We start from the raw sequence: 27,586 nt of genomic DNA on the forward strand, positions 1-27,586 counted from the left end.
CAGAACACATTATCAAATACATTAAGAAATTGATTATGGTCATTATGGTCATGTCATCACTGAACAACGATTTGACATCATTTACTTTAAGATTTCTGACAGTGTTTTTTGTTGTTGCTTGCCTGCCATTATTGCTGGCTAGACTAGCCTAGACCATACTTAGAGGGAGATGGCAAAGACGTGTTCTGATTGGTCCGTCTGTATTTGTTCAGGCTTGTGATTGGATTACAGATATAACCTTATAGTGCCAAGTTCAAATGGGTTTATGTAGATATAACTTTATAGTTGTTCAATTTTTTTACTTAAAATTTACTTTTTCAAAAATAGAACTTTACAGACATATGAAGAACCATCTAAAGATACATGTGACTAACTCATTTTTTACTAAAATGTCAGATAGAAGCTTCTAGTCCCAAGGTCTCAATTTGTAGTTGAACAAGTCATTGTATGTATAGGTTATTTTTTTTATTGACTTGACTTGCTCTAAGAATGCACGACCTGGACTTGACTCAAGACTAGACCCGTTCTACTTTGGGTTCGACTTGGACCTTGTAACTTGAGATTTGAACCATGTTACTTGAGACTTGGAACTTGTGACTTGAGACTTGCTTGTGACTCGAATAATAGTTACTTGGTCCCACTTCTGGTAGGAGCACACAGGTAGGGGGTGTCCAAAAGACTGGAGGGGGTTGGTGTACTTGGTGGAGCGCAGGTGCATGGTGCAGGTTCCCTGCTCCTCTGTCTTGTTCCCCAAAAGATGGAGATAGGGGCCAGCTGAGCACACGCTCCCATAGAGAGGAGAAGGAGGAGGGGTTTCACCCAGCCCCTCTAGACAGCTGGTGTCAGTGGCTTTGCAAGGCAGGCTGGGGGCTCTGACATTGTGAATATTGACATACAAGAGAGAGTCGGTCGAGTTGTTTCCTTTGCTGAATTCTAAATGGACAAATCCAATGAGTCACAATAAGTCAGCATTCTATTTACACTGTTGCTGACAGGTGTATAATTTAGAGCACACAGCCATGCAATCTCCATAGACAAACATTGGCAGTAGAGTGGCTTTACTGAAGAGCTCAGCGACTTTCAACGTGGCACCGTCATAGGATACCACCTTTCCAACAAGTTAGTTAATCAAATTTCTGCCCTGCAATCTCTGGAGTAATGAATCACACTTCACTATCTGGCAGTCCAACGGATGCCAGAAGAACGCTACCTGCCCAAATGCATAGTGCCAACTGTACAGTTTGGTGGAGGAGGAATAATGATCTGGGGCTGTTTTTCATGGTTTGGACTAGGCCCCTTAGTTCCAGTGAAGGGATATCTTAACGCAATAGCATACAACATTCTAGACAATTCTGTGCTTCCAACTTTGTGGCAACAGTTTAGGGATGACCCTTTCCTGTTTTAGCATGACAATGCCCGTGTGCACAAAGCGAGGTCCATACAGAAATGGTTGGTCGAGATCGGCGTGGAAGAACTTGACTGGCCTGCATAGAGCTCTGACCTCAACCCCATCGAACACCTTTGGGATGAATTCGAACGCTGACTGCGAGCCGCGCCTAATCATCCAAAATCAGTGCTTTACCTCACGAATGCTCGTGGCTGAATGGAATCAAGTCCCTGCAGCAATGTTCCAACATCTAGTGGAAAGCCTTCCCAGAATATTGGAGGCTGTTAGAGAAGCAAATTATTTTGGAATGAGATGTTTGACGAGCAGGTGTCCACATACTGTAGGTCATATAGTGTATATATATATATATTCTATCTACTTGATGGTTTGAGGTCTGACAGGGTGTGAGTGGTGGTGGTGATATACTAACTCCATGTTATCAGAGGGATTTTGGGGGCAAGGTATTGACCACTCTAACACCTTTCTTCAAACCACATGAAGCCCTGGCTACTTTACACACCTGTCTCCTCTTCCTCCATTCATCCCTCTTTCATCTCTCTTTCTAAAAGGCAAAGAGGCCACTGACTCAAGCGGTGAAAGATGACTCCATTGAGAAATCTATACGGCCATGAGATTTGTAGACGCTGTGAAGATGCTCCCGAGTGGCGCAGCGGTCTAAGGCACTGCATCTCAGCGCAAGAGATGTCACTACAGACACCCTGGTTCAAATCCAGGCTGTAGCACAACCGGCCGTGATTGGGAGGCCCATACGGCGGCGCACAATTGGGCCAGCGTCGTCCGGGTTTGGATGGTGTAGGCATTGAGGAGGACACTTCATGTCAGACCATGCTGATATATCAGATTGTGTGTAATTTGAATAGGGCAATATTAAATGAGAAGTGATTGTATGTTCCGATTCAAGGCATGAAAGAACGCGGGTAGTTCACATTCTTTTATTTGAACCAGATATAAATAAATAAGAAAATACATATATTGAATGACAGTGAAAAGTCTCTGTTCTGTGCACACTTTAATACTGATGAAGGATGTGGAATGACTCCTCAAATGTCGATACTTTCCTATCGTCACGGTCACACGCATGTAATGACCTCTAGTACCACGTGTTTACTGTTGAAAGGTCCAAATAATTTACTACACATTTTCCGAATGGGTCTGTCTGAATTCTCATCATCAACTTCTCGGATCTACTTTCTCATCGTTTACAACCCAATGGTTTGACCTTATGGTTTTACAATGTCTTTCTTTAGACAATCAACCAAACACTTTGGCAGTTATTGCTTTGTGTACAATGCAGTCTTGTAATGACATTAACAAAAAAACTATCAGCAGCATTGGAAAGGACTTTTTCCACTGCCTGACAAATCCTAAATTCAAAACCCTGACTGACAACATCAGGGTGACTGAAAACCAACCAGGAATGACCTAATAAACGGACTGATGATAAGATAGCCTGGTCCCAGATCAGGCGTGACAATGACCGTATGAGTTGTCAAGACGGTATTAACAGATCTGGGACCAGGCTACTGATAAAAGTGGATGCTTTTCAGTCACAACCGTGACCTTCTGATTGATAGGGGAACTTAATCCTATTTGGGTACTGCGCATTTATATTGTAAAATGTAAACAAATATTGATTCTACTTTGTTTGGCAAACGGACACAAGCAGAGAGGAAAGTGGATGATCCTTCGGTACAATCAAGACGGCATGGATAGTGTTGTTGATCCACTAGGACCGAGGAAGACAAACAAAATGTACGTTTGAGGCCATGCGTGTTGGGTTTTGAAACGCTGTCATTTTCAAGTTCGTTATTACTGTGACAATTGACAAAATGTAGATAGTTGTGACACCTTATTCTCATCCCATTCTTTGGAGTAAGTCGTACCTTTTTAGCCTGCGTGCCTGACTTTTTCTGCATTCAACAACACAAACATGGTCAAAGACAAGCTGGTTAAAGCACAGCTAGACTGGCACCCGGGCTAGTTCCTTGTAGCTATTGCAGTAAACAGGACACACCATTGGAAGAGACTATAGAGAAATGTGACTTATTCTTGACTAGACTTCCGAACTCAAGACATCGACTCCTTCATTTCTTGTAAGACTTCATCTACTCTGTGCTATCCAGAGTACTTCATCTCCATAGTGCTTCAGTTCATATCCAAGACGTCCGTTTGTTACTAGTCCAAGACTGAAAAACTCTGTCTTTTTTTTCAGTGAGGATTATGTCCCATAGTTCCATTCACTCCACAAGGCTGGCTAGGCAAAATTAGCATCTTGGACTCGAAGAGACTGCAAACTGCTAGGTTTGTTTAAATGGTATCACTTTTGAGATGCTTCATGGCATCTCTGTTGCTAATCCACACAAATCCAGATCTGGTTTCTGACTAAACCAATAACCACAATAAAAACATGATTTAATTGCATAAAGATGCATGGAATAATACTGTAGGAGATTGTTATGAGGTATTTAACAGAGGATCTCCTACTAGACTGTATTATTGATGTGTGAGCTGTTGAAACCTTTGTGCATTACCTGTAATGATAAAAGAAAATGTTTTGTACTGCTGTGTTTTAAAAAGAGGTAAGGTAAGGAGCACCTGACGCCAAAGAACTCAAGGAAAAAACACAACACAACATGAGGAAACATAACAGGACATGAGGAAACATGAGACAGCTCCTGCTCTTATAGCAACTCCATGTGACCCATATAGGAGAGCCAATCGTGTCAAACATCTTGATGTGTCTTCAGAAGAATAATGCTCTATTTAGAGAGAGGACATTATTGCTACTGTCAAAGCAAGCAGGCATAGAAACAGCCACAGTCATAAAGCCGATCACACACACTGTCCCTCTGTCATACCCCCAACACCCCAGGTTCCAATGGGGTTTGTGGTTGCTGTGGCGTCAATGGTTGCCATGGCGTCTGTGGTTGCCATGACATTGCCGGTTTCCATGGCATTGCCGGTTGCCATGGTGTCTCCACTGTAACCGGCGGTCCTCAGGTTGCCTAACGAGGAGGGGGGAGTCTCCTGTGTCGGAGCACGCGGATAGAGGCTATGTTGTCCTGGGTCATTAGGCATGTCACCAGGTCCAGACTGAGACCAGCCACCTTCTCACCGTTCACCTCCAGCAGCTCGTCTCCCACTCCCAACAGCCCCGCGTACAGCTTCTCTGTGCTGCTGTCGCCCATCTCCTCCACGTACACACCTACAAGACAGACAGGATAAAGTACAGGAGCGTGTTGCTGGTAAGACCACACACACATTTTCACACCTTATTTATAACACACGGACAGGCAATAGTAGTGATACCACAGGAGAGGAGTATCACTACCGACACATACGCCTTACTGGTTACACACATTTACACCGGTAGGATCATAGGGGAGCACACACACACACACACACAAACTAATATAAAACACAACCTTAGGACACAGGAGAGGAAAACATGGCCTAACACACACACACAGGGCACATACATTACTAACACACAAACAGGAAAGGAATACAACACTAGACATTCAACTGCAGGACAGGAGAGAAGTAAGAAGATGCTGAAAAACACACCTCCAGCACACAGAAGGGGGACATTCTAATAAACAGCACATGATTACAGAAGACTACATTAGAAAAGACAACCAAAACAACAGGGCAAATCCTAGCCTGGTACCAAACTGTTTCTGTTCATGGCCTAGCCTGGTCCAGACCAATGGCGAGACAATGACCATAGAAGTTGGTAACAGCACAAACAGATATGAGGCCAGGCCAGGCAGAGCCAAGCTCTCCTGTCCTTATGTACCCGAGTCTGGTCGTCCTTTGCCCCGGGAGATGAGGAAGCCAAATGGTCCGTTGGGGGGTCTGCTAAGCTCCAGCAGGAGGGTCCCATCAGGGAAGGCTTGGGCCACCCTCCCCACAGAGCGCACCCCGCTAGGGCAGCCCACATCCTCCACACTCAGAGCCCTCTGAAATCCCCTACTGGAAAGACAGGACAGCAGCGTTGCGGTGACACATATGGGGCACCATTTGTAGCATGGAATAAATATTCATTCCTGACCACAAAATCCAAACATTGCAGTCTTTGACACAGGCTCAGATGTCGCCATGCAGAGTTTGGAGAACGGACATTGCAATCTACGCTCCCAGGTGGTTTCCTGAATAATAGGTCGACCCTTAGATCTTCATTAAGATTTCTTTGACCTAAGACCACCTCTGCAATACCACTGGATGTACGCATGTAATCTAGTTGTATAGATTAATCACGCTCAGTATGGCCATTAGGGTTTCAATCAAGGTATACTGACGCATTTCCACATTATGTCATCCTACGGCAAACATGCAATTTTATTTCAGTAATAAGCAATGAAGGTCAATGGAGAGACAAAGGAAAGTGTGCTGCCTTGTGCCATTTCCCGTTTTATAATGTACATAATGAAGTCATGGCGTGCAGGGGGGGGGGGGGGGGGGGGGGTCTGCTCCCTACATTAAGGTCTTTATGGCAGAAGCCCCTCCCCAGCCCACTTCCCAGAGAGCCACGTAGCTCGGTCCATATATAGCACGGCTGTCATGTCCCTAGCCTATCAGGTTTCTGACTGCCTCTCGAGGAAGGCTATCTAAGCGCAAGGCTGAGGCTAGAATGTCCTCGTTTCTGGTCTCTCCTGGATCAGCTGCCGGTGCACTCATGTAGACATACACACACGCACGCACAGGCAGTGTCAACAACATCACCCGAACAGTCCGTGTTCAATTTCCCCACTGCTCCCAGCCACCTTTCCAAGTCCATCATGATGTGATGTTGCGATAATCTACTGGGTTCCATGTCTTTTTTTTGGGCAGCACCACCACTTTCACTCTATTTTTATCTCTCCACTCCGTACACCCCCTCAGACCCAGTAAATGGAAACTATTCGGTTACACAACACACACGGCAGCCGTCCATGCATACCAGAGATATGATATCAACGGAGACTTGAGCACATGCCAGCATTGTAATCTCCTATCAGGAAGGATCGACGTTGACTTCATTCATAATATTAGATCAGTGTGCAAGCTTTAAACCGTGACAGATAGTTGGATGTTAGATGACCTTACATTACTGTAACAGTTGCCAATGTGTATGTTGCTGATGCTATAGCTCTAATGTTGTGTGGGTGCATGTCTGTTTCTGTTGTACCTGAGAGCAGGGCTGCTGGGTTGGTCTCCAGGTGTGTATGCACTGGAGCGATCTTTCTTCTTTGACGACTGTAAATTCTGGACTGATGACGATTTCCTCAGCTGCATAAAGGGGGACCCCTGGTGGTGAGAAATGAACATGACAGTAACCCTGTCAGCTTCCACAATATTGGTGCGTTTAGATTTCTTCATAAAGCATAATGTTACCAAATATACTCTTTATAGCATAGTTGTGTGTGAAATCATGTATATTTATACTTTTATTACACACTTTTCTATTCATCATGTTGCAATCAACTAAACTCTCAATATTCTTATAGATTAAGCAGAGTTTGACAGACAAAGTGGCACTCTCTCAGACTACAAGCACGGTTCAAATCCATAGAATTCCCTATAATTCAAAAGATACGTTTGACATGACAAAGGAAGGTATTCTCTCACCATGCGTAGGGATTGGAGCGAAGGTGCTTTCCTCAGCTGGCTGGGGTCTGGGCACTTGGGGGTGCCGAGGCTGGGACCGGGGGTGGGGCCAGGAGAGGCCGCGGGGAGGCCACGGGGCTGGAAGCTAAGCTGCTCCATGCTACTGGAGCGCCCTTTACCCAGCTTCCCCACTCCGTTTAGGCCGATGGCGGAGAAGAAACGACGCAGAGAGAGCTTGGACCTGCCCTCCCGCTGCTCTGTCTCTGCGCGTACCCTCCTGTGAAAAGAAAGAAAGAGACATGAGCAACGCCACAAAAAAAACAAAAAGGCAGAGGCTGTAGATCTGAATGTTACCACCCTGTTCCGGCCCCGTCCCTTCCCCTGGAACCCTCTTCCACAGAGCTAAAGATCCATATCACATTCTGCGCATGTTTCTTTCCCTCTACGGACACATTTTACGGACACATTTGTGGTCACCCTCACTGTCAATCGTGAAAGTAAATTTAGTTCTTACAGTCAGTTCAAGTTTTACTGGTGAAACATCCATGCAGCATCTGCATGTTAACCGTTTAATCTCAATCAGTTTCATGGGAATATGCATTTACAGTGGGTATAGAAAGTCACCACCCCTTTTTAAAATGTTCACCTTTAGTTGCTTTACAGCCTGAAATGAAAACACATAAAATCAGACTTTTTCCACAGCTTTATTTATTTACACAGAGTAACCCACAATATCAAAGTGAGAAGAAAAAAAATGTCTGAAAATTAATTACAATTAAAACAGTAAAATACCCTATTTGGATAAGTGAACACCCTGAGTTATTACTCGGTGGAACCACCTTTTGCTTGAATTACAGCCACGAGTCTCTTTGAATACGTCTCTACTAACTTTTCACACCTAGACTGTGCAATATTTGCCCATTCTTCCTTGCAGAATTGTTCAAGCTCAGTCAAATTGCTTGGTGACCGCTCATGGACTGCACTCTTCAAGTCATTCCACAGATTCTCGATGGGATTTAGGTCGGGGCTCTGACTAGGCCACTCAAAGACATTAACCTTCTTGTCTTTCAGCCACTGTACAGTTGCTTTGGCGGTTTGCTTTGGGCCGTTGTCATGTTGAAACGTGAACCATCTTCCCGTTTTCAACTTCCTGACAGAGGGCTGCAGGTTCTCCTCAAGAATCAGTCGGTATTTTGCACTGTCCATTTTCCATTCTATCCTGACAAGTGCTCCAGTCCCTGCTGAAAAGAAACACCCCCACAACAGGATGCTGCCACCGCCGTGCTTTACTGTAGGCATGGTGTTCTTTGGGTGGGAAGATGTAAAGTGTTTTTATTCCTTGCCACCCTCCCATAGAGGCCAGATTTGTGGACCGCTTGTGATATTGTGATCACACACATTGACCAGTCTTTGCCATAAAGGCTTGAAGCTCCTTCAAAGTCGTCATTGGCTTCTTGGTAGCCTCTCTGATCAGCCTCCTCCTTTCCCAATCATCCAGTTTGGAGGGACGGCCTGATTTATGCAGGGTCTGGGTGGTGCCATACGACTTAACCACTTCTTAATAATGGTCTTAACTGTGCGCCGAGGGATAGACAAAGCCTTTGAAATCTTTTTATATTCATCCCCTGACTTGGTGCCTTTCCACAACTTTCCATAGTGGATTATTTGCTTTGAATTTCACTACTAAATAGTGGAGTTCTTAATGAACAACTGCTTTTATTCTGAACTAATCAAAGTCACTACAATTGATCACAGATGGAAGCAAATTAGCTTGATTTGTGATCTGGAAGGTGGTTGGTTATACCTAAAATACGGTATTTTACTGTTTTACTTGTAATTCATTTCAGAGCTTTAAAAAAAAAATCTCACTTGGATATTGTGGGTTACTCTGTGTAAATAAAGCCAGAATGGTCTAATTCCATGTGTTTTCATTTCAGGCTGTAAGGAAACAAAAGGTGAACATTTTGAAAGGGGGTGGTGACTTTCTATACCCACTGTAGATCTTCTTAGTTATGTAGTGTTGTTTTGAATTATGTACAGTGAGTGAATCTTAGAGCAGAGGGTGTTAACAAACTGTAGCATACCAGTGTTTTGTTGAAAAAGTTGACCATTCGCCCAATCATCCTAAAATCCCATAAGAAATGAGGTGGTGTTTGCCTTACATTAACCTTATACTATGCTATTATATTCGGTTCTGTTATGTAGAATACTATCATTATGTGATCTTGCAGACATTGAATGAGCACCATTCTCCATTCATCACCTAAATACTGTATGTAGCCTGTTCTCTGGGCAGCCGAACGAGTAGAGCAGAGACTGTGCGTAAAGTAGAGAATCTCAGACATGCGCAGAACCTTCAGCCCTTTAGCTATTGGCAAGAGGGTTCCAGAAAATTCACACCCGCAGTCAGTCCGTAAACAAAAGAAAGGTGCAGCCTGGACATCATGAAAGCACTCTGGTTAGGTCAAAGCTTGGTTCATTTCCATTATACTTTTCCATTATAAATACTTAATTTAATTTGATTGGAAAAACCTTTTAGAAATTATGTCCGAATCAAATCATTCAGGAAAATGGAAAGAACTAACTCTTAACGCCTCTGACACAGGAGCCATATATGAGCAATGTGTATCCATTCACTTACTACTATTTGGTCAGAAGAGGTCAGTGTTGAGTTAAAAAGGCTTCAACTGAGGAAGTGCTCTATCTATGTCTGCACCACCACTCTAAAACCACCTTGTTTGACCTAGTTTCTATAAAAACAGTCTGTGGAAGACTAATAATGGCTATGGGCTAAGACTGGCAGGCTGGCAGGCAGGCAGGCAGAGTTCCAAATTAGATGATAGCTTGGTAAAATGGAACATAATCTGGGAATCTAAAACTAGCTTTCTTTAACATTTATCTCGGAAAGGTATTAGGGAGAGGGACAGATGTTCATTTTGGGTCAAACCTCCACCTAGGGCAGGTGTGGGCAACTCTTAAGAGTGTGCTTTGTTCCAGCCTAACACTTCTACAGTAATTCAACTAATCAAGGTACTGTGATGAGCAGGCCTGAAGTGCTTTCATGCCAAATTCAGCCATATACAAACAGTGATATTAGTGACTCAGCTATGAGTTCTAGCCCAGCTCCGAACTCTCGATTTAACCTTGATCTGAAAGAACTAAAGATGGGAGAAATAATGCTCAAAGAATTCCACCAAGCCTACCAGAGGGCAAGGTAATCCTTTACGATCTACATGAAGAACCTAATCATACAGGCTTCGGGTCAGTTTGGAACTAAGCATAAGAGTGTGGTGGAGAGAGGTACCAATACTCACTGAGTTGGACTAGGGCTGTCCTCCCTTTGATGCTCTGCTCTCATTGGTCCCCTGACCTGTACATCACCCCCAGAGCGGTACGGGGGCGGGGTAATGAGGCTGGTTCCTTCAAGACAGAGCTCTCCCATCCCTGGATGATGCTGCTCCACTTCTAGAGGAGAGAGTGAAGAGACTTCAATATTAGGAAGGTGTTCCTAATGCTTGGTATAGTCAGTGTACATTTCTAGTTCTTACACTCTGTCATTTGCTTACAGTCAGCGAAACGAAAGCTGACAGTCAGGGAGCATCGGAAATTCCAAAAGCGATGGATAGAGCACTATATAATTAACGTCCAGAAAATATAATGAATTTTAAGTGCAGCCCTCCAGACCTCAAGGAAGACAGAATGTGGCCTGAGGGTCAAAATGAGTTTGACACTCCGGAGTTAGAGCCTTATTAGCACTGAGACATTTGCATGTGATATGATACATTTTTTGTAGAATGTTGTTTGTGAAACATGAATTTCTAGCTACATATATTTTTTTGGGGGGAATGTTGAGTATTTCTCATAATGCATAGAGACAGAGCGAGAATTAGAGACAGGAGGGGAGAAAGCGTCAGAGAGATACAGAGAAAGACAGAGAGACAAAAGAGAGAGACATAAACAGAGAAATAGACAGAGACAGGGAGAGTGAGAGAGACAGAGGCCACAGTGGGAACAATCAGATGCTTCACATATCCAATCATCCAGCCGGTGGAAACGGGGCGAACAGGCCTCGGTGGGATTACAGGGCTGGGGGATGTGTGTATGTGCTGACTGCAAAATCCCTGCTGGGACCTGGGCACACACACACGCACACACACACACACACACACACACACACACGTATGGATGCAAGCTGACACATCACTGACACAAGCAGCATGGACTTAATTACCCATGAGGCTGTGCATTTACCAATGGCCACTAGGGAACTAGAGTACGACTGAAAACATATTTTAAAAAATTAAAAAATAAAGTAATTTTCCTCTGAGATGCCCGTACCTTATACTGTTTAGACTATTTTAGTCAATGGTGACTGTGATCAGAGTCTGTGTCAGTATTCAGGTACAGTTCAGGTCTAATCTTTATTTTTAAAGGAATACTTTGAGATTTTGGCAGTGAGGCCCTTTATATACCTCCCCAGAGTCAGATGAACTCGTGGATACAATTTTTTTATCCCATTTTTATCCCTTTAACAACTATTCTTAAAGGTTGTCTGATGGTAGTGAATAAATCGACTGCATTGGAATTCACCTCCTTTGCTCTCAACAAGGCATTTACCATCACCGCCCATTGATATGTAGATCATGGCGTCACCTTTGACTTCTGCCATTCAGATGAGCTGTGAATATTAGCAACACATGATGTCATTCTCACCGATCCGCTGTCCCACACACTGAGGTGCAGTATATAGTATAGGTACAGTATATTAGGGCTCCCGAGTGGCACAGTGGTCTAAGGCACTGCATCTCAGTGCTAGAGCCGTCACTACAGACCCTAGTTCGATTCCAGGCTGCATCACAACCTGCTGTGATTTGGAGTCCCATAGGGCGGCGGACAATTGGCCCAGCGTCGTCCGGGGTAGGCCGTCATCGTAAATAAGAATTTGTTCTTTAACTGACTTGCCTAGTTAAATTACGGTAAAAAAAAGATATGAACTATGCCTGTATGACTCAGTTGGCGCTTTCCCCGCCAGAGTTGTTGGTTCGATTCCCGGGACCACCCATACGTAAAATGTATTCACACATGACTGTAAATCGCTTTAGACAAAAGCATATGCTAAATGCAATAGATATTATTATTTATAATTTAACTCGAGACAGCGTCCAAGATGGACGCCCATTGTTTTTAACATAATCTTCTCGAGTTGGCGTACGCTGTTTCGTGGTTGCTGCCATTTTTCTATTTCCAGTTTTACTACGCCTGCACACTAGCACTCAGTGCACACTGGACAGACAGCAGTATCGCGCGAACATGCTCCGGGAACTCTGCCAGAGCGTGCCATGCATGTGGACAGGTAAATATACCAACCGGCACTTCCCCTGGCCAGCTGGACTCGTAACGTCAGAGGATGAACATAAAATGTTAATATCTTGGGACGTGAGTGATAGGAAATCAAATAAAACATGTAATAATTCAAAGGTGACTAAAGGTGACTAGTGTCTAATGAGGATTTTTTATTTATTTAACTTCTCTATGGGGCCGTCTTGTCTTTCCGGGCCGCACTTTGGTTCTTCTGAGCACAGTGGAAAGTGTGTTTCTAGAGTGGAAACCTGGGGCCCTGATCCCACAGTACAGAAGTTAGGGTGTGTGTTTGTGTGTGTGCGTGTGTGTGTGGGAGTGTAGGGCTCTCTACTTTATAGTGTGTGTGTGTGTGTCTGTGCTTGTACATTGCAATGGACGTGTTTAACTATACTTGTGGGGACTTCTAGTAAACCAAAAATGTTGACCAACTGGGGACATTTTGTTAGTCTCCACAAGGATAAATGTTATTTCTAGGGGATTTAGGGTTAAGGGTAGAATTAGTGTTAGGTGTGTCTGTGTGTGTGTGTATTTGAAGCTGACCTGGTGCCGCAGGGTCCCCCATCTTCTCTGCTGCTGTCCTAGCTGGCGATGGAGAGGTCTTCAGCAGGGAGGCAGGCCTGATACAGGGCATCATTGTGTCGGTGCTGGAAGTCAGCCCCAAAGAGGAACCATACTCCACGAAGTTCCCTCCGACAGAGTGCTTGTTCTGGGGGCTAGGCGCGGCCCCTCTCCCTTGGTCCTCCAAGGAGTTCTGGGGCAAAAGGCGGTACTGTGGTGAAGGCATGAGTTTGACCACTCGCTGGCTATTGGGCCGGCTCTTGGGTCCTGATTTCAGAGCTGATTTGATGGGCGTTGGGGAAGGGGGAAAGGGGGCGCCCTTGAGGCACGGGGGACTGTTTATGAGTTCATCTGGGGGTGCAGGGGAGTGAGTGGGAAAACCCACCACCTTTGACTCTGGTTGCTCAATGGGGTACGGGTTGGGTGGCACCGCCACAATACCATTGGTTGAGCTCATCGGCGCCAAGCTGTGATTGGGCCTGGGTGCTGGTGGCGTTGGTGGCATCGTGTTGGGTGCTCCTTGCCCATTGGTGCCCAAAAGCTCACCTCTCCTACTCCTCCTCTTCACCTTCATTGTTGACACTCGAACACTCCCACCACCTCCACCACCACCACTGCTGCTATCCGTCTCTCCCACCGAGCCGTGGCCCGTCCCTTCGCTATCTGCCACATCGCCAGGGGTTACCTTCCCAATGTATGTCTCCTTGATCAGCTCGGTACGAACTGTCCGGCTGGGCTCGCTGGGAGCCACCCAGCAAGGCATCAGCACCTTCTCCTCCCCCTCTCTGTTCACCGGGTAGTTCTGCCCTATTGGGGGTGAAGGGTTCTGATGGAGGTTCAGGTTCAGGGATGAAAGGTTCGGATGGAGGTTTGGGTTCAGGACCCCTCCTTCAAGGAACGTTCCGCATGAGTTGCACTGCCTGTTAAGCGCCTCCTCTTGTGCCACCACGGATTTGAAATGGCTGTCAAAGGTTAAGTGGCCTTCCTGTGCCCTGTGGGCCTTCTTGTGCCCTCGCTCGATCACTGTTCCAGTTCCTGGATCAGTTTCCCTCCGCCCGTTGACATAGGAAGAGAGATTGGGCTTGGATATAAGAAGACCCTGGGCCCTCTCACCCGCCCTCCTTCTCTGACGGAGCCTCTCCAAGTAACGCACCTCCGCGTCTTTCTCCGATTCGTCCTCGAAGCGGACCCGCGTCGGTGATTGGCCGGGACGTCGGCGGGGGCCACAGGCCGAGTCGCTGCTGGAGGAGTCACTGAGGTTTCCCGAGAACGAGGTAACTGCAGGAACCGTCGCTGACGACACCGACTGGCCGTCCTTCCCCGCCAGCGGAGCCCGGTGCAAGGCAGCTCCAGACGTCAACAGCTGCTCCCTGTGGATGGATGCACACACACACATCCAAAAGGACACACAAACACACTGGCACCACTGTGGTAAGGTAACCCACACACAAACCCTAACCCGAAAAAAAGACTGAAACCCCATAAAGAAGCATTCAGCATTTTTCCTCCTAACACAGAGGATTGGTTGGATGCCTGTGGGATTCTTATCTATGTTCTGGCCCCTGTCTGTCCCAGCCGCTACATTCCCAACTCTCGCTAAGGGAAAGGTCATCCCCAGTATGGCCGTCCTCTCTGTCTGTATCCAATCACATAGCCTCTGTTACCACAATAATGGACAGCTATCTTGAGTCATATCCAAGAGAGAGTGTATTTATTTACGCTATTGTTCATATACAACTTCATCTATAAATGTAAATGAGAAATGCATTTGGAAAAATGTCCATGGAAACAAAGTGATTGACAGTTGTGAGCCCACACTGTTGGATGGTGGGGAACACGATACTGCATGACTGGCTAAGATTTCTCTGGGGAGCTGAGGGGAGTATTGTACTGTGCTTTCCTTGTATGTACTCCTCACACACTGGGTTTCTACCCCTGGGATTGTGTGGTTGGTGTGTGTGTGTGTGTGGGGGGGGGGGGTCTGAGGGTAACAGCTGGAAGATGTGTAGCGAAGCATTAGAGGTAATCAGTCTTATCAAGCATCAAATCACAACCAGGAAGCTCCCTCCAAACCAGAGATATTTTCAAATTAAAATCAGACCCAACAAAGAAAACACCAAATTAATTGTTCTTATCCAAAGAATAAACAAGACAACTTATGTCGCCGCAATCACATCAATTCAAATCGCTTCCAATTGGAAGGATTTTGAGATAATAGTTGGTTGTCATTGGGGGGGGGGGGGGCATTATTACATAGTGGTTGGTCGGTATCCAAAAAGTCCCATCCAATCATTATAATCTGGAGCGAATGTTGATGCTGTCTGTTGATTGACAGCTGTATGAGGGAACATCCTGCCTTGCTCAGAGTGAATGTGCTGAGGTAATCAGTAATCACTGCTCCCGGACCATGATATTAGGATTGAGATTGGGGAAGTGTATAATTCCAGCTGGATTGCGTAATGCGTATTGTGGAAATAGACTTGTGTGTAAGAGAGAGAGAGGAGAGAGGAGAGAGAGAGAACCTGACATAGCAACCAAGATAACCCAATGCCCTAACCCAATGCCCTAAACCAATTCCCCAATAGGTGGCCCGTGGGCCATATTCTGCTCGTGGTTAAATTTATGTGCCCCCCCTCATTTTCCTTTTAGAATTGCTTTTATATCATTTGCGTTGTTGGACATAAGACTGTAAAATCCCCAACAAATCAGCTGAAAGTGATTTTAATTTAGGAAATCTGTTACCAATCTGTTCCCACGCATAAACAGATGTACTCAAGGCTTGAAATGATTCTGTTTTTGTCAAATACTATATATATATATATATATGTTTGGGCTTCTTGCAGTCAATTTGCAGTGTACAAATTATTTATATATACAGTACCAGGCAAAAGTTTGGACACACCTACTCATTCAAGGGATTTCTTTATTTTTACTATTTTCTACATTGTAGAATAATAGGTAGGACATCAAAACTATGAAATAACACATATGGAATCATGTATTATTCTAAAATGTAGAAAATAGTCAAAATAAAGAAAAAGGTATCCAAACTTTTGACTGGTACTGTATGTTCCAGCTCCCCGACCATCTGCTTAACAACAACAACAAAAATCAGCTCACAGCTGAATCCGCCCGTGCCTGCCCTAAACCAATATTATTATTATTATAATACACTTAATTAAAAAGCCTTGAAATTAGAGCAATAGAAAAGTGTGTATTTACATATTGACGTTTACCACAACCATTGCTACTACTATTATAACTGTATCGCCACCATAATTACTACTATAGTTTTCCGAAAACTACTATTTGAGATATAGGCCAATGCTTTACGTTAAGTTGGCTAATGACATACACATGCTCTATAGGTACTTTTGCTAGAACTATTTACCCGGCTGTACATGGAAACTGCAACTACATATTGTATAGTTATTGTGTAGTTACTAGTTAGATAAATGTAAATATTACATACATAGTACTACATAATGTAGCATCTGTGTAACTAAAGTGTGACCCATATGTGACATATCGGCATTTAAAAATGAATAGAGGGCACTGTAAATAGAACATGCGTGAGCAATGCTACATTTAAAGCAGTAAATCCAATATATGTCATATCACTAACACCTGTCGCAGCTTGCTACGCTGAACACTGTCAGTAAACAGATGAGAGTGAGGCGCAGCACACTTTAACCGGCCAAACACAAGACAGCCGTCCGGTTGCTCCGGCACAAAAGCCTACAGAGATTCACAGGCCCTGCTGGGTCCCACCAAACAGAAGGGAAGAAAAGGAGAGAGAAAATAACTAAAAACGCTTTCTTCTTTGGTCTCGTTTGGTTGGCTATGATGCTACAGGTGTCTGCTACAGCTAAGCTCTGCTGGTAAACAGACACACACACACACAGACGACCCTCAAACACACACACATAAACACACCCACTTGCAGAGCAGCAGACTTACGGGTTGTCCCTCTGGACGGGTAGGATGGTGTGGTCAGCCTTGAGTGGGAAGGACCGGGCCTTCATGCGGGCTCTCTCCAGGAGCCGCTTGGCCTGCTCATGGCGCGGACTCAGCGGCAGGTCCTCGCTGGACACAAAGGCCCTATCGGGCCGCACACACACACACACAGGCAGGGGGGTTAGGGGGAGGAGGAGGAGAGATGGTAGAGAGGCACACGTCAGCGCCTGTGCGGGAGAGACACTCATAGAGAAGGGGATTAGGCCGAGCAGGCAGTCACTACTAATTAGGCTGACAAGGGGTGTGTGTGAATCAATGAGCTTTTGTGTGTGTGTGTGTGTGTGTGTGTGTGTGAGAGAGTGTATCTTTTCATAAGCTTTTATCTTGTTTGCCTTTGCTTGTGTTTATGTGTGTGTATTTGTGAATGTGGGAACGAGGGACTGTGAAGCAGTCCCTTTGCCTGTAGACCTATCTGTTAGCGGGGTTACAGACATGTGAACATTTTCCCAACACCAAAAACACAATTACCCACAGTGCTCAGAGCTTTAACCACACAGCTGCCCATTCAATTTCAACACGACACCTGCTTAACAGGCACTCAATGGGGAAACAAATGAGTGCGTTTCAAATACTAGGTGCTTCACCAGAAAGCCTTTCTCTTGTGTTGAGTCTGTGACTGGGTACAGAGAAGAGAGATATGATCATAATCCTCTTTGGTGATGAGGGTGGAGCTTTTAGTAACAGCTGTTATAAACACTGTGTCCCTGTCACTAATTGCAGCTTGGGGCTCTAACACGGAGAGATACAAGAGCAAAGCAGTAGGGTCATTGGTGTTTGCTCGTGTCGTGAAAGCATCTGATGTATCTTCTAGATGTATTAGAGCGACAGTATTTAGGTTGGGGGTTTGGGTACCCAAATGACATTTGTTTGTGATACATTCATATTTAAGCTATAGTGTAAAGCCACTGGGTGCGCGGGTTTTGTTCCAGCTTTACTCTAACACAATGATCAGGTGTTTTAAAGCAGGGCTGGAGCAAAAGGCTGCATACCCAGTAGCTCTCCAGGAGGTTCTACTGTACCTTTGGCTGTGCTCGCTGTCTTGGAGGGAGATTCCTGAATCCCAGTCACTGTCATTCAGTGCAATGAAACCTATAGGGACATAAATAGACACTGTAACCAGGCAGACTTAAGTATAATTTCCCTTCAGTATTGAAATGGCGTTGATTTCCTTATTTCTCTGGAAACTACAATAAAAAATAATGAGCAAAAAATAGGAAAGAACCGTATTAAGTTTAACTATTTGTTTACTTTTCCCTTTGTATTATACAAAGCATGATTCATTTAGCACTGTGGATATTTGAGCCCATGAGAGTGAGGGACAGAGCAACCCACAGGCGGAAGACAACTTCTGTTTGTGAGACAGTCGCAATTAGACAGGCATTACATTCAATAAACATCTGGTCAACAGTCAGAAATAGCCTGTTACCTCCCCGCCCTCCTTCTCCTCTCAAGGGTTTCTCTCTACTTTCCATTGTCATTTTTTAAAAACTTTATCACTTTATGTTGACGCTTTTTCAACTCTTCACACACTTTGACCATGAGCTATGTGTTGAATATGAACTGAGTGTTGGGGAAATGTACTCTACTCTAATAGAGCAGATCCTTCTCGGATAAACCCCTTTACATCATTGAGGATTAAGGGGTCTACACGCTGTGATTTTACTACGGTTATCACCCTAACCCCGAGCTGCACCACCGCTCACACATTTCGCTAAAATACATGGTTTTAGGTCTAGTGGGTGGCGTAGGCAAGTCAGTTTAAGAACAAATTCTTACTTACAATGAAGCCTACCAAAAGGCAAAAAGGCCTCCTGCGGGGAGAGCTTCCTACTGCCTGAGCTATGTTGTTGATGTAAATTGATAAGAGCGTAGGGGCCTAGGATTGAGCCTTGGGGATACTCACTTGGTGACAGGCAGTGGCTGAGACAGCAGATGTTCGGACTTTATACACTTTATAAACTCTTTGAGAGAGGTAGTTAGCAAACCAGGCCAAAGACCCCTCAGAGACACCAATACTCCTTAGCCGGCCCACGAGAATGGAATGGTCTACCGTATCTAAAGCTTTGGGCAAGTCAATAAAAATAGCAGAACAACATTACTTAGAATCAAGGGCAATGGTGACATCATTTAGGACCTTTAAGGTTGCAGTGACACATCCATAACCTGAGTGGAAACCAGATTGCATACCAGAGAGAATACTATAGACATCAAGAAAGCCAGTCAGTGGATTATTGACAATTTTTTCTCACACTTTTAGTTCTTTACTGTACCTCTCCCATTGCACTGGGTCACCTCCTCGGCATTCTGCTCCCTCTCCAGAGAGCAGAGGGCCGAGGCTCCAGAGAGCAGAGGCCTGAGGCTCCCTGGCTCTGGTCCCTGGCTCTTGTTCAGCATCTGCTTGAGGACGCCCCGATTCATCTCCACTCTCTCTGCTAGAGATATGGCACTCCCACTGCTGCACAGACTCTCCAGGCTGTCAGCCCTCCACAGGCCCCCCATTGGCCCCTGGGGCCCCAGTTCGCCCATACACCGCCTCAGACCCTCCAGGCTGTCACGGCGTAGCAGCTCCCTGCCCACCCCGCCGTGGGCCCTGGCTTTCCTCTGCTGGCCCCCAGGGAACCCGGCCAAAGGCCTGTCTGGGGCCTGAGGAGCGTCTCCGTTCAGCAGTAGCGTTTCGGGCCTGGTGGCCTTCCAGAACCCCTTGAGAGGGACACAGGGTTTAGCCGCATTAGCGGCGCTAACATTATCCGCAAGGGGACTAGAGTTGGCGCTACCATCAGACAGGTTCTCCAGGCTGGAGCCCTCAACCAGCCCATGTGGGAGCGCAAGCAGGCTGAAGTTCAACCCACCCGTCCCCACCCCCTCCATCAGGCTGTCTGGCACCACTGGGTGGAGCGTGGAACCCTGGGATTCTGCATCGTCGTCGCTACTACTTGAGCCCCAGCTCACCAGGACAGGACCAAATAGGGAAGAAGACACAGGAAAGGCCTTCTTATCCATGCCTGCCTTGAAAGCCTCCCTCCCTGTAGCCTTGTTGCGTTCAGACAGGGCCTTGACCTTGGACTGCAGGGCCGACACAGCTGAGCCCGGGGGCCCGGGTTGCTGCTGGAACAGGAGCTGGCTAAGGGGGAAAGGGGGGGGCGAGGTGGGGGTAGGAGTTGAGGTGGCAGGCTCCAGGCTGGGGCTGGAGGAGGGTTGGTCTTCCATGCCAGGTTGCAGGGTCTAGGGCTTGGCCCTCTGTGGCACGCAGGGCATGGGGAGAAAGGAGTCTGCTATGGCTACATCACACAGTCAGGGGAGCGCCAGAGCTGTGAAGGAGACAAGAGAAGAGATAGAAGGGATTTTGGTGTTATTTTCCTTTTTTGCGCACTTAAAAGAGGGACTAAGAATATTGCGGTTGCTTAAGCGAGCAAATAAATATTTTATAAACAATTGTCATTTTAAGGACGCATGAAATGGTAGTTTCTCTAAATGCCTTTCAAAATCATATGTACATGACAAATAAATGTTAAATCAAGTTAGAATCCAAAAAGGCATACAACCTAAGAGAAACCTACTTGTCCCTCATTAAAAAGGAGATAAACAGGAAAAAGAGAAGTCCTTTGTGGCTTTGTACAAGGTTTGTTAGAGGTTAAGAAAGACCGGGCCTTTCTGTTAAGTAACAAGGTGGGCAGACGTACAACATTGCCTGGCAGCTAATTACTTTGGCAACCCTCTCTGATATTCACGTTGAGGACACCACTTTGCCGCAAAGGGGTAAAACAATGGCGGCACAAAGGCTAGCTAGCATCTTTTAAGAGGTCCTCCAGCAACCAATAAAGGATGTCACAAACAGACCAGAGCAATGGATAACTACCACGTAGACTACATGAACAGTGTGAATTGTGACTGCCATCCCAGAAACTGTGGAAAGGTTTTGGGAAAAGAGAAATCAAATAGAGTAATGTGTCGTATTGAGGTAAATTATGTAGCACTCAAAGCTATAGAAAACACGTTTTACAGTACCCCTTTCCAAAAGAGATTGACAAATGTTCTCTTAACTCGAGGAGTGTTCTCTATTGGCATTCACAGCTTGTTTTTCTCACTTACTATGCAGCCTCAAATCCACAGGAGACCTCTAACTCTAACTCAAAGCCAAACAGAATTAGATACACATCAACAAACATCTCAATCCTATTATTACTGGGTAGAGGTCAACGGTGTTGCAACCACTACATTTTAAAATAATTTTCTGCAGTAATATTTGATAAAACACTAGGCAGGATTTCTCAACAGTATGAGGGCCTCAATGGCTGGGGCCACTTGTACAGAACATTTCATCCTTATGTTCTGATATCCTCCTGGGTTCTGATAAATACAGTGTCCGTTGCTGTGTTAGCTTTCAATAACAACTCGGGTTAGTTTATCCAATGAGAAAAGGGACTGAGAGGCATGTCAAATTTTCTGGGCCCATAAATGACTTGCTACTCACCATACCCATATTCAGCTACCTTTCTCTGTAACCATACACCGAGTGTACAAAACATTAAGAACACCTTCCAAATATTGAGTTATTGAGTGGTGGATCATTCTTGATACACAGGGGAAACTGTTGAGTGTGAAAAACACAGCAGCGTTGCAATTCTTGACACAAACCGGTGTGCCTGGCACCTACTACCATACCCCGTTCAAAGGCACTTAAATCTTTTGTCTTGCCCATTTACCCTCTGAATCGCACACATACACAATCCACATCTCAATTGTCTCAGGGCTTAAAAATCCTTCTTTGACCTGTTTCCTCCCCTTCGTCTACACTGATTTAACAAGTGACATCAATAAAGGATCATAGCGTTCACGTGGGTTCACCTGGTCAGTCTATGTCAGGGGTGTCAAACACATTCCGTGGATGGGTCTAGTGTCTGCTGGTTTTTGTTTTTTCCTTTCAATTCAGCCTCAGACAAGGAGGTCAGGGGAGTTCCTTGCTAATTAGTGTCCTTAATTAATCAATCAAGAACAAGGTAGGAACGAAAACCCGCAGACACTCGGCCCTTCTTGGTATGAGTTGGACACGTGGTCTATGTCATGGAAAGAGCAGGTGTTCATAATGTTTTGTGCACTCAGTGTACAGTATATAGGTATTCAGTCCACAGGAGTGTTTATTAATGTTAGCAAGGTGACTTCATGAAATTTAATCCAGGTTCACCAAACAATCCCTATCAGTACTATGCTTCTCAAGACGCAGGTAGCCTGCAAACACTGACAGCTCACGAGACAGTGTGCTCACATTAGAGAAAAACACAGTCCTGTTACCTGACAATATATACAGTGAGCTCCAAAAGTATTGGGACAGTGACACATTTTTGTTGTTGTTTTTGCCCTGTACTCCAGCACTTTGGTTGTGAAATGATACAATTACTCCCCCTGTCTCAGCCTCCAGTATTTATGCTGTAATAGTTTATGTGTCGGGGGGCTAGGGTCAGTCTGTTATATCTGGAGTGTTTATCCTGTCTTATCTGGTGTCCTGTGTGAATTTACATATGCCATCTCTAATTCTCTCTCTCTTTTCTCTCTTTCTTTCGGAGGACCTGAGCCCTAGGACCATGCCTCAGGACTACCTGGCCTGATGACTCCTTGCTATCCCCAGTCCACCAGGTCATGCTGCTGCTCCAGTTTCAACTGTTCTGCCTGCGGCTATGGAACCCTGACCTGTTCACCGGACGTGCTACCTGTCCCAGACCTGCTGTTTTCAACTCTCTAGAGACAGCAGGAGCGGTAGAGATACTCTGAATGATCGGCTATGAAAAGCCAACTGACATTTACTCCTGAGGTGCTGACCTGTTGCACCCTCTACAACCACTGTGATTATTATTATTTGACCCTGCTGGTCATCTATAAACATTTGAACATCTTGGCCATGTTCTGTTATAATCTCCACCCGGCACAGCCAGAAGAGGACTGGCCACCCCTCATAGCCTGGTTCCTCTCTAGGTTCCTTCCTAGAGAGTTTTTCCTAGCCACCGTGCTTCTACACCTGCATTGCTTGCTGTTTGGGTTTTCAGGCTGGGTTTCTGTACAGCACTTTGTGACATCAGCTGATGTAAGAAGGGCTTTATAAATACATTTGATTGATTTGATTGAATTACTACGAGGTTAACGTGCAGACTGTCAGCTTTCATTTGAGGGTATTTTCATCCAACAATTTAGAGATTACAGCACTTTTTGTACATAGTTCCCCCCATTTTAGGGGACCATAAGTACTGGGACAAATTCACTTATACAGTATGTTTTAAAAGTACTTTAATACACATAAGTGAATTTGTCCCAATACTTTTCTATCATTTCAAATCCAAAGTACTGGAGAACGGAGCCAAAACAACTTGGAGTCCACTGTATTACCCCTATGACTGAGAAACCAGGTGAAGGAGGTTTACACAGATGTAAAAGGTTTCCCCGTGAGGGGCTATGTAGAGAAACTAATTTGATTTAAATTAGTGTGTGCTTAATAAGGAAGGTTCCCTGCCAAGTTAACACCACCCACAAGCCTCAACTGTTAAGTACCCACAAACATCCCCATACTTAACCACACTCACTATTATTTACCTATTTAATTTAATATAGTGTAGAGAGAGAGAGCGAGAGTCATCAAGGGAAAGGGAAGAATTAGGGAAGCTTGACAGAAGGACCCTACACAAAGCCACAAGGCTATACTGTAGGATACCACATAGCACAGTACAACAACACCAGGAAAAAATGTGTTATAGGTAATTCCACGGAAACAGATCGATGCTGACTCTGATTTTTCACAAAAGTATGCCAAACAAAAACCATTGATTGCAAAGTTATACAAACCATACAACTCTGTACAGTACAGCACAGTAGAGTAGAGTTCAGTACAGTACAATACAATAACTTATACTGTACTCTAGTGTGCTCTACTGTACTTAAATCTAATGTACCATGCTCTACTGTACGGTGCTGTCCAAACTTGTGAAACAGATATCTATGATTGGTTCAGATTTGGACTGACCAAACATACATGGACATCCGGTGTCGGTTGGTGCTCAGTGGGTGAGAGGGCTGGTTACAGGAAATGGAAAGAGAGGGGGCTCATGGGTAGGTGTCAGTAAGAACCGGGAGAGGTGAAATTAACTGGAGAGCGAGAGAAGAGAGACAGGGAGAGAGAGGGAGGGGTTGTCCAGACTGTTTAAACACTCTTGCTTTAACCACCAGACGACAGAAAGAGAAGAAAAAAACAGTTATGAGTTGAACGTAACATTATGCCAGTGGAAGGGAGGACAGTAGCGGGAGACCCAACTGTGGTTTGTGAATACTATAAATTCCCATTGTAGCAAATTGAGTTGCAGTCATTCTGTTACCGATTTAACAGAATGACATGTTTTAATCACTTAATAAATCAAACCAAATTGTTATTAATAACAATATAACAACTTGGTTGGTCTACCTTTACTTGTTACTTCTGTGAACTTTGATTACCCTCCCTCCTCATGATGGAGAGAAATTCAAAAATATGTTAAAGGTGCTACACATTGAATTTTTGTATTGTAATTTGAGAAAATGTCCATAATATATCTCCAGTAATATTGGAATGATAGTGTTTCACAATATTACTTACCCGCCAGTGTTGTGTTTGGCTGTGATATTAACCTCTTGATTTCTCCCGCCAGAGCGGCATCTGTGTTCAAAATAGGAAAGCTGTTTTGACTTTGTGGCTATGTTATCTACTGGAAATTGGGTCAAGCAGCCAATGTAGAAATTGCTCTGTCATTTCATGGCTGCTAAAATTCTACACTGTTCGCTCAATTTCAGTTTATGTGAGAAAACAAGCACTGAAAAGTGTAGGATATCATTGTACCATCTAAATCGATGTGAAATATATTTTCAATAACAAAAAATATAGTTTTTTCAAGCGGTTTGAAGCTGGTGAACCTAAACCGAAAGTAAAAGGATCAAGCGCGAGTAGTCATGTTTCGAGGAAATAGGATGCAGGGGAACGGGAAATTTGTTTTGAATGCAGCCTAGTGCTGTTGCAATTCATCTAGCTTCCACATAGGGGAGAAATTCTAGGTGTAGCGCCTTTAAAGATATGTTGGTTTTTGGTAACAGAATGACAAGACACTAGGCAATATTTATTAAAGCTGCAATTGACTGTAAAAGGTGATACACGTATATATCTTAAAGGTGCTACACATAGGATTTTTTGAATTTCTGTATATATCTGCAGTAATATTTCTTAAAGCGGCAATCAGCAGTAGAACCAATAACAAAGCGTTGTACCAGCCTCTGTTTCTGAACAAATCTGAGGGATGGGACTGGAGAAATGTAACCACTCTCAAATTCAAAGACAGAGCCATTAATGCAAGGACTGACCATCCATGATATCAAAATTATAGTTTTAACCATGTTTAGAGGGTATAGTGTTTGTTCACATGTATTGGAGTAAAACAAGCTTATATTTGGGGTTCTGATGGGGTACGAATGTTGAACTAAGCTCATGAGGCATTTATAAGTTATATTCTACAAGAATCAATGGGTACACAAAAAGACGTAGCAACTGCTGATTGCCCCTTTAAAACTATACAGAAGGCCAATAATTTCCGCAAAACTAAATATAAGTGTTGATATTAGTTGGCAGGGGTCTTTGCCTCAACATTATTGTGTTTTTCTGTATTTATAATACCTTTTAAGACTTTTTATGCTAGATGATTAAGACCCCCTTTCCATCTGTTTGACCAGAAATCAAGGCCTCTGTTTATTCCAATTTTTTGGGATGGAAAATGGTTGGGAAATACACTGCTCAAAAAAATAAAGGGAACACTTAAACAACACAATGTAACTCCAAGTCAATCACATTCTTGTGAAATCAAACTGTCCACTTAGGAAGCAACACTGATTGACAATAAATTTCACATGCTGTTGTGCAAATGGAATGACAAAAGGTTGAAATTATAGGCAATAGCAAGACACCCCAATAAAGGAGTGGTTCTGCAGGTTGTGACCACAGACCACTTCTCAGTTCCTATGCTTCCTGGCTGATGTTTTGGTCACTTTTGAATGCTGGCGGTGCTTTCACTCTAGTGGTAGCATGAGAAGGAGTCTACAACCCACACAAGTGGCTCAGGTAGTGCAGCTCATCCAGGATGGCACATCAATGCGAGCTGTGGCAAGAAGGTTTGCTGTGTCTGTCAGCGTAGTGTCCAGAGCATGGAGGCGCTACCAGGAGACAGGCCATACATCAGGAGACGTGGAGGAGGCCTAGGAGGGCAACAACCCAGCAGCAGGACCGCTACCTCCGCCTTTGTGCAAGGAGGAGCACTGCCAGAGCCCTGCAAAATACCTCCAGCAGGCCAGCAACTCTCTACTGCCTCTCAAGAAAGACCAGAGCCCATATTCACAAATTGCCTCAGAGTACGAGTGCTGATCTAGAATCAGTTTTCCCCTTTTGATCATAATTAATAATATTACACGGAGGAGGGGGGGGGGGACTTGATCCTAGATCAGCACTCAGAGAGACTTCGTGAAATGGATACTACGCCGTAGGGTTTTAATCATCACAGATTCAGTCAGGAATGCAGCTGCTGTCTCCAAATTCCAGGGAGTGACTAGGGGACGCAGAGAGCATGCTAGAGGTTATGGGCTACACTTCCACACCAACATTGCACTTCACAACCACTGAGCTTGTGTTGAAATGCCTGCAGTCACTGAACCGCAATGCAACAAGGTCAACATGTGAGACTAAGGGGAGAAGGAAACCAATTGCTTCTGCGAGACTGGGTTTGTTCTATAAGGGGCTGTTTTAGAATACGGAAATGTATCGGAATCTCCTCGGCCGACCTCACCTCTACTGAAATGCTACTAGGTTTCGAATTCACATGCAAATATGGTGGCCACAAAGGATGTAATAGATTTTGGCCTCTCCTGCCTGTATTTGAATTCGGACAATAGATGACACTCCAGATGCAATGATCAATAACATACATTGAATGCCTAAGTTCCAATTGTCATTGAAATAATTATAGCTGGTTTCTTCCTTTGTTTAGGTAAGAGAGAGAATAGTCCCTGAGAGTGTGAAGAGGAAAAGTTCTTACCTCTCTCCCTCCATTGGTGTTAAGAGACTGAGGTAGCTCTGCCTGCTCTGGCCTCCTCTCCCAAATGCCATCCTAAAATCTGTGAAAGCTCAGCCCAAAATCTTCTCACTGTTATTTCAGCGACGCCTTCTATTTTGAAACAACCTTCCCCTTCCCTCCCTCCCTCCCTCCCTTTCTGTCCTTCTCCAGCTGTGTTGGGGCAGTTCACGTGTGGGTCTCGTCTCCACTGAGCACTCACTCTCCCTTTAAGTACACAAATCTGGGAGTTTCACCAACCTTCTCCTCCCCTCAACAGTCCCTACTGCCAAGTATCCAGTTCCTCTCCCCTCCTTCCTCTGGTAAAACATCTACAGCAGGCAGTGGGCAGCAACTGACTGTAAAAGGTGATCCACATGTGTGGAAACCTCAGGGTTGCTTCGGGAGACAGTCTTGAGCAGCTGGTAGAGGATTGGACACAGAAATTCTTAAATGCAACACAAGGGTAGCTCTATTGGTGGAGGGTCTGAAACTCCGCCCGCTGTGGGTGGAGTCTAGTAACTTTACCCTTGAATTTGAGAGAGAGAGAGAG

The 27,586-nt window shown here is 44.8% G+C and overlaps 1 protein-coding gene across 1 annotated transcript; it reads right to left on the reverse strand.

Annotated features, from left to right (window-relative positions):
* Positions 1 to 2,324: 2,324 nt before the first annotated feature.
* Positions 2,325 to 27,433, reverse strand: kiaa1614 (KIAA1614 ortholog). The gene is made up of 10 exons (XM_024003900.2): positions 27,019 to 27,433; positions 19,204 to 20,241; positions 17,953 to 18,022; positions 16,877 to 17,017; positions 12,899 to 14,286; positions 10,312 to 10,462; positions 7,019 to 7,274; positions 6,579 to 6,697; positions 5,208 to 5,383; positions 2,325 to 4,613 (listed from the first exon to the last, which is right to left on the reverse strand). The coding sequence occupies exons 2-10, from the start codon at positions 20,138 to 20,140 to the stop codon at positions 4,414 to 4,416; spliced, it is 3,438 nt and encodes a 1,145-aa protein (XP_023859668.1). The 5' UTR covers positions 20,141 to 20,241; positions 27,019 to 27,433; the 3' UTR covers positions 2,325 to 4,413.
* Positions 27,434 to 27,586: the final 153 nt, after the last annotated feature.

The sequence above is a fragment of the Salvelinus sp. IW2-2015 genome, linkage group LG16 (assembly GCF_002910315.2).
Source record: "Salvelinus sp. IW2-2015 linkage group LG16, ASM291031v2, whole genome shotgun sequence".
NCBI lineage: Eukaryota > Metazoa > Chordata > Actinopteri > Salmoniformes > Salmonidae > Salvelinus > Salvelinus sp. IW2-2015.

What these genes read in the sequence shown, in the direction of transcription:
- kiaa1614 (XM_024003900.2), bottom strand. Translation starts at nt 20,140, where the DNA reads ATGGAAGACCAACCCTCCTCCAGCCCCAGCCTGGAGCCTGCCACCTCA. An exon ending in CCCGTCCAGAGGGACAACCC is followed by an intron (nt 14,287 to 16,876) that starts GTAAGTCTGCTG and finishes ATCCATCCACAG; the next exon opens with GGAGCAGCTGTTGACGTCTG. An exon ending in CCCAGCAGCCCTGCTCTCAG is followed by an intron (nt 5,384 to 6,578) that starts GTACAACAGAAA and finishes CTGTCTTTCCAG; the next exon opens with TAGGGGATTTCAGAGGGCTC.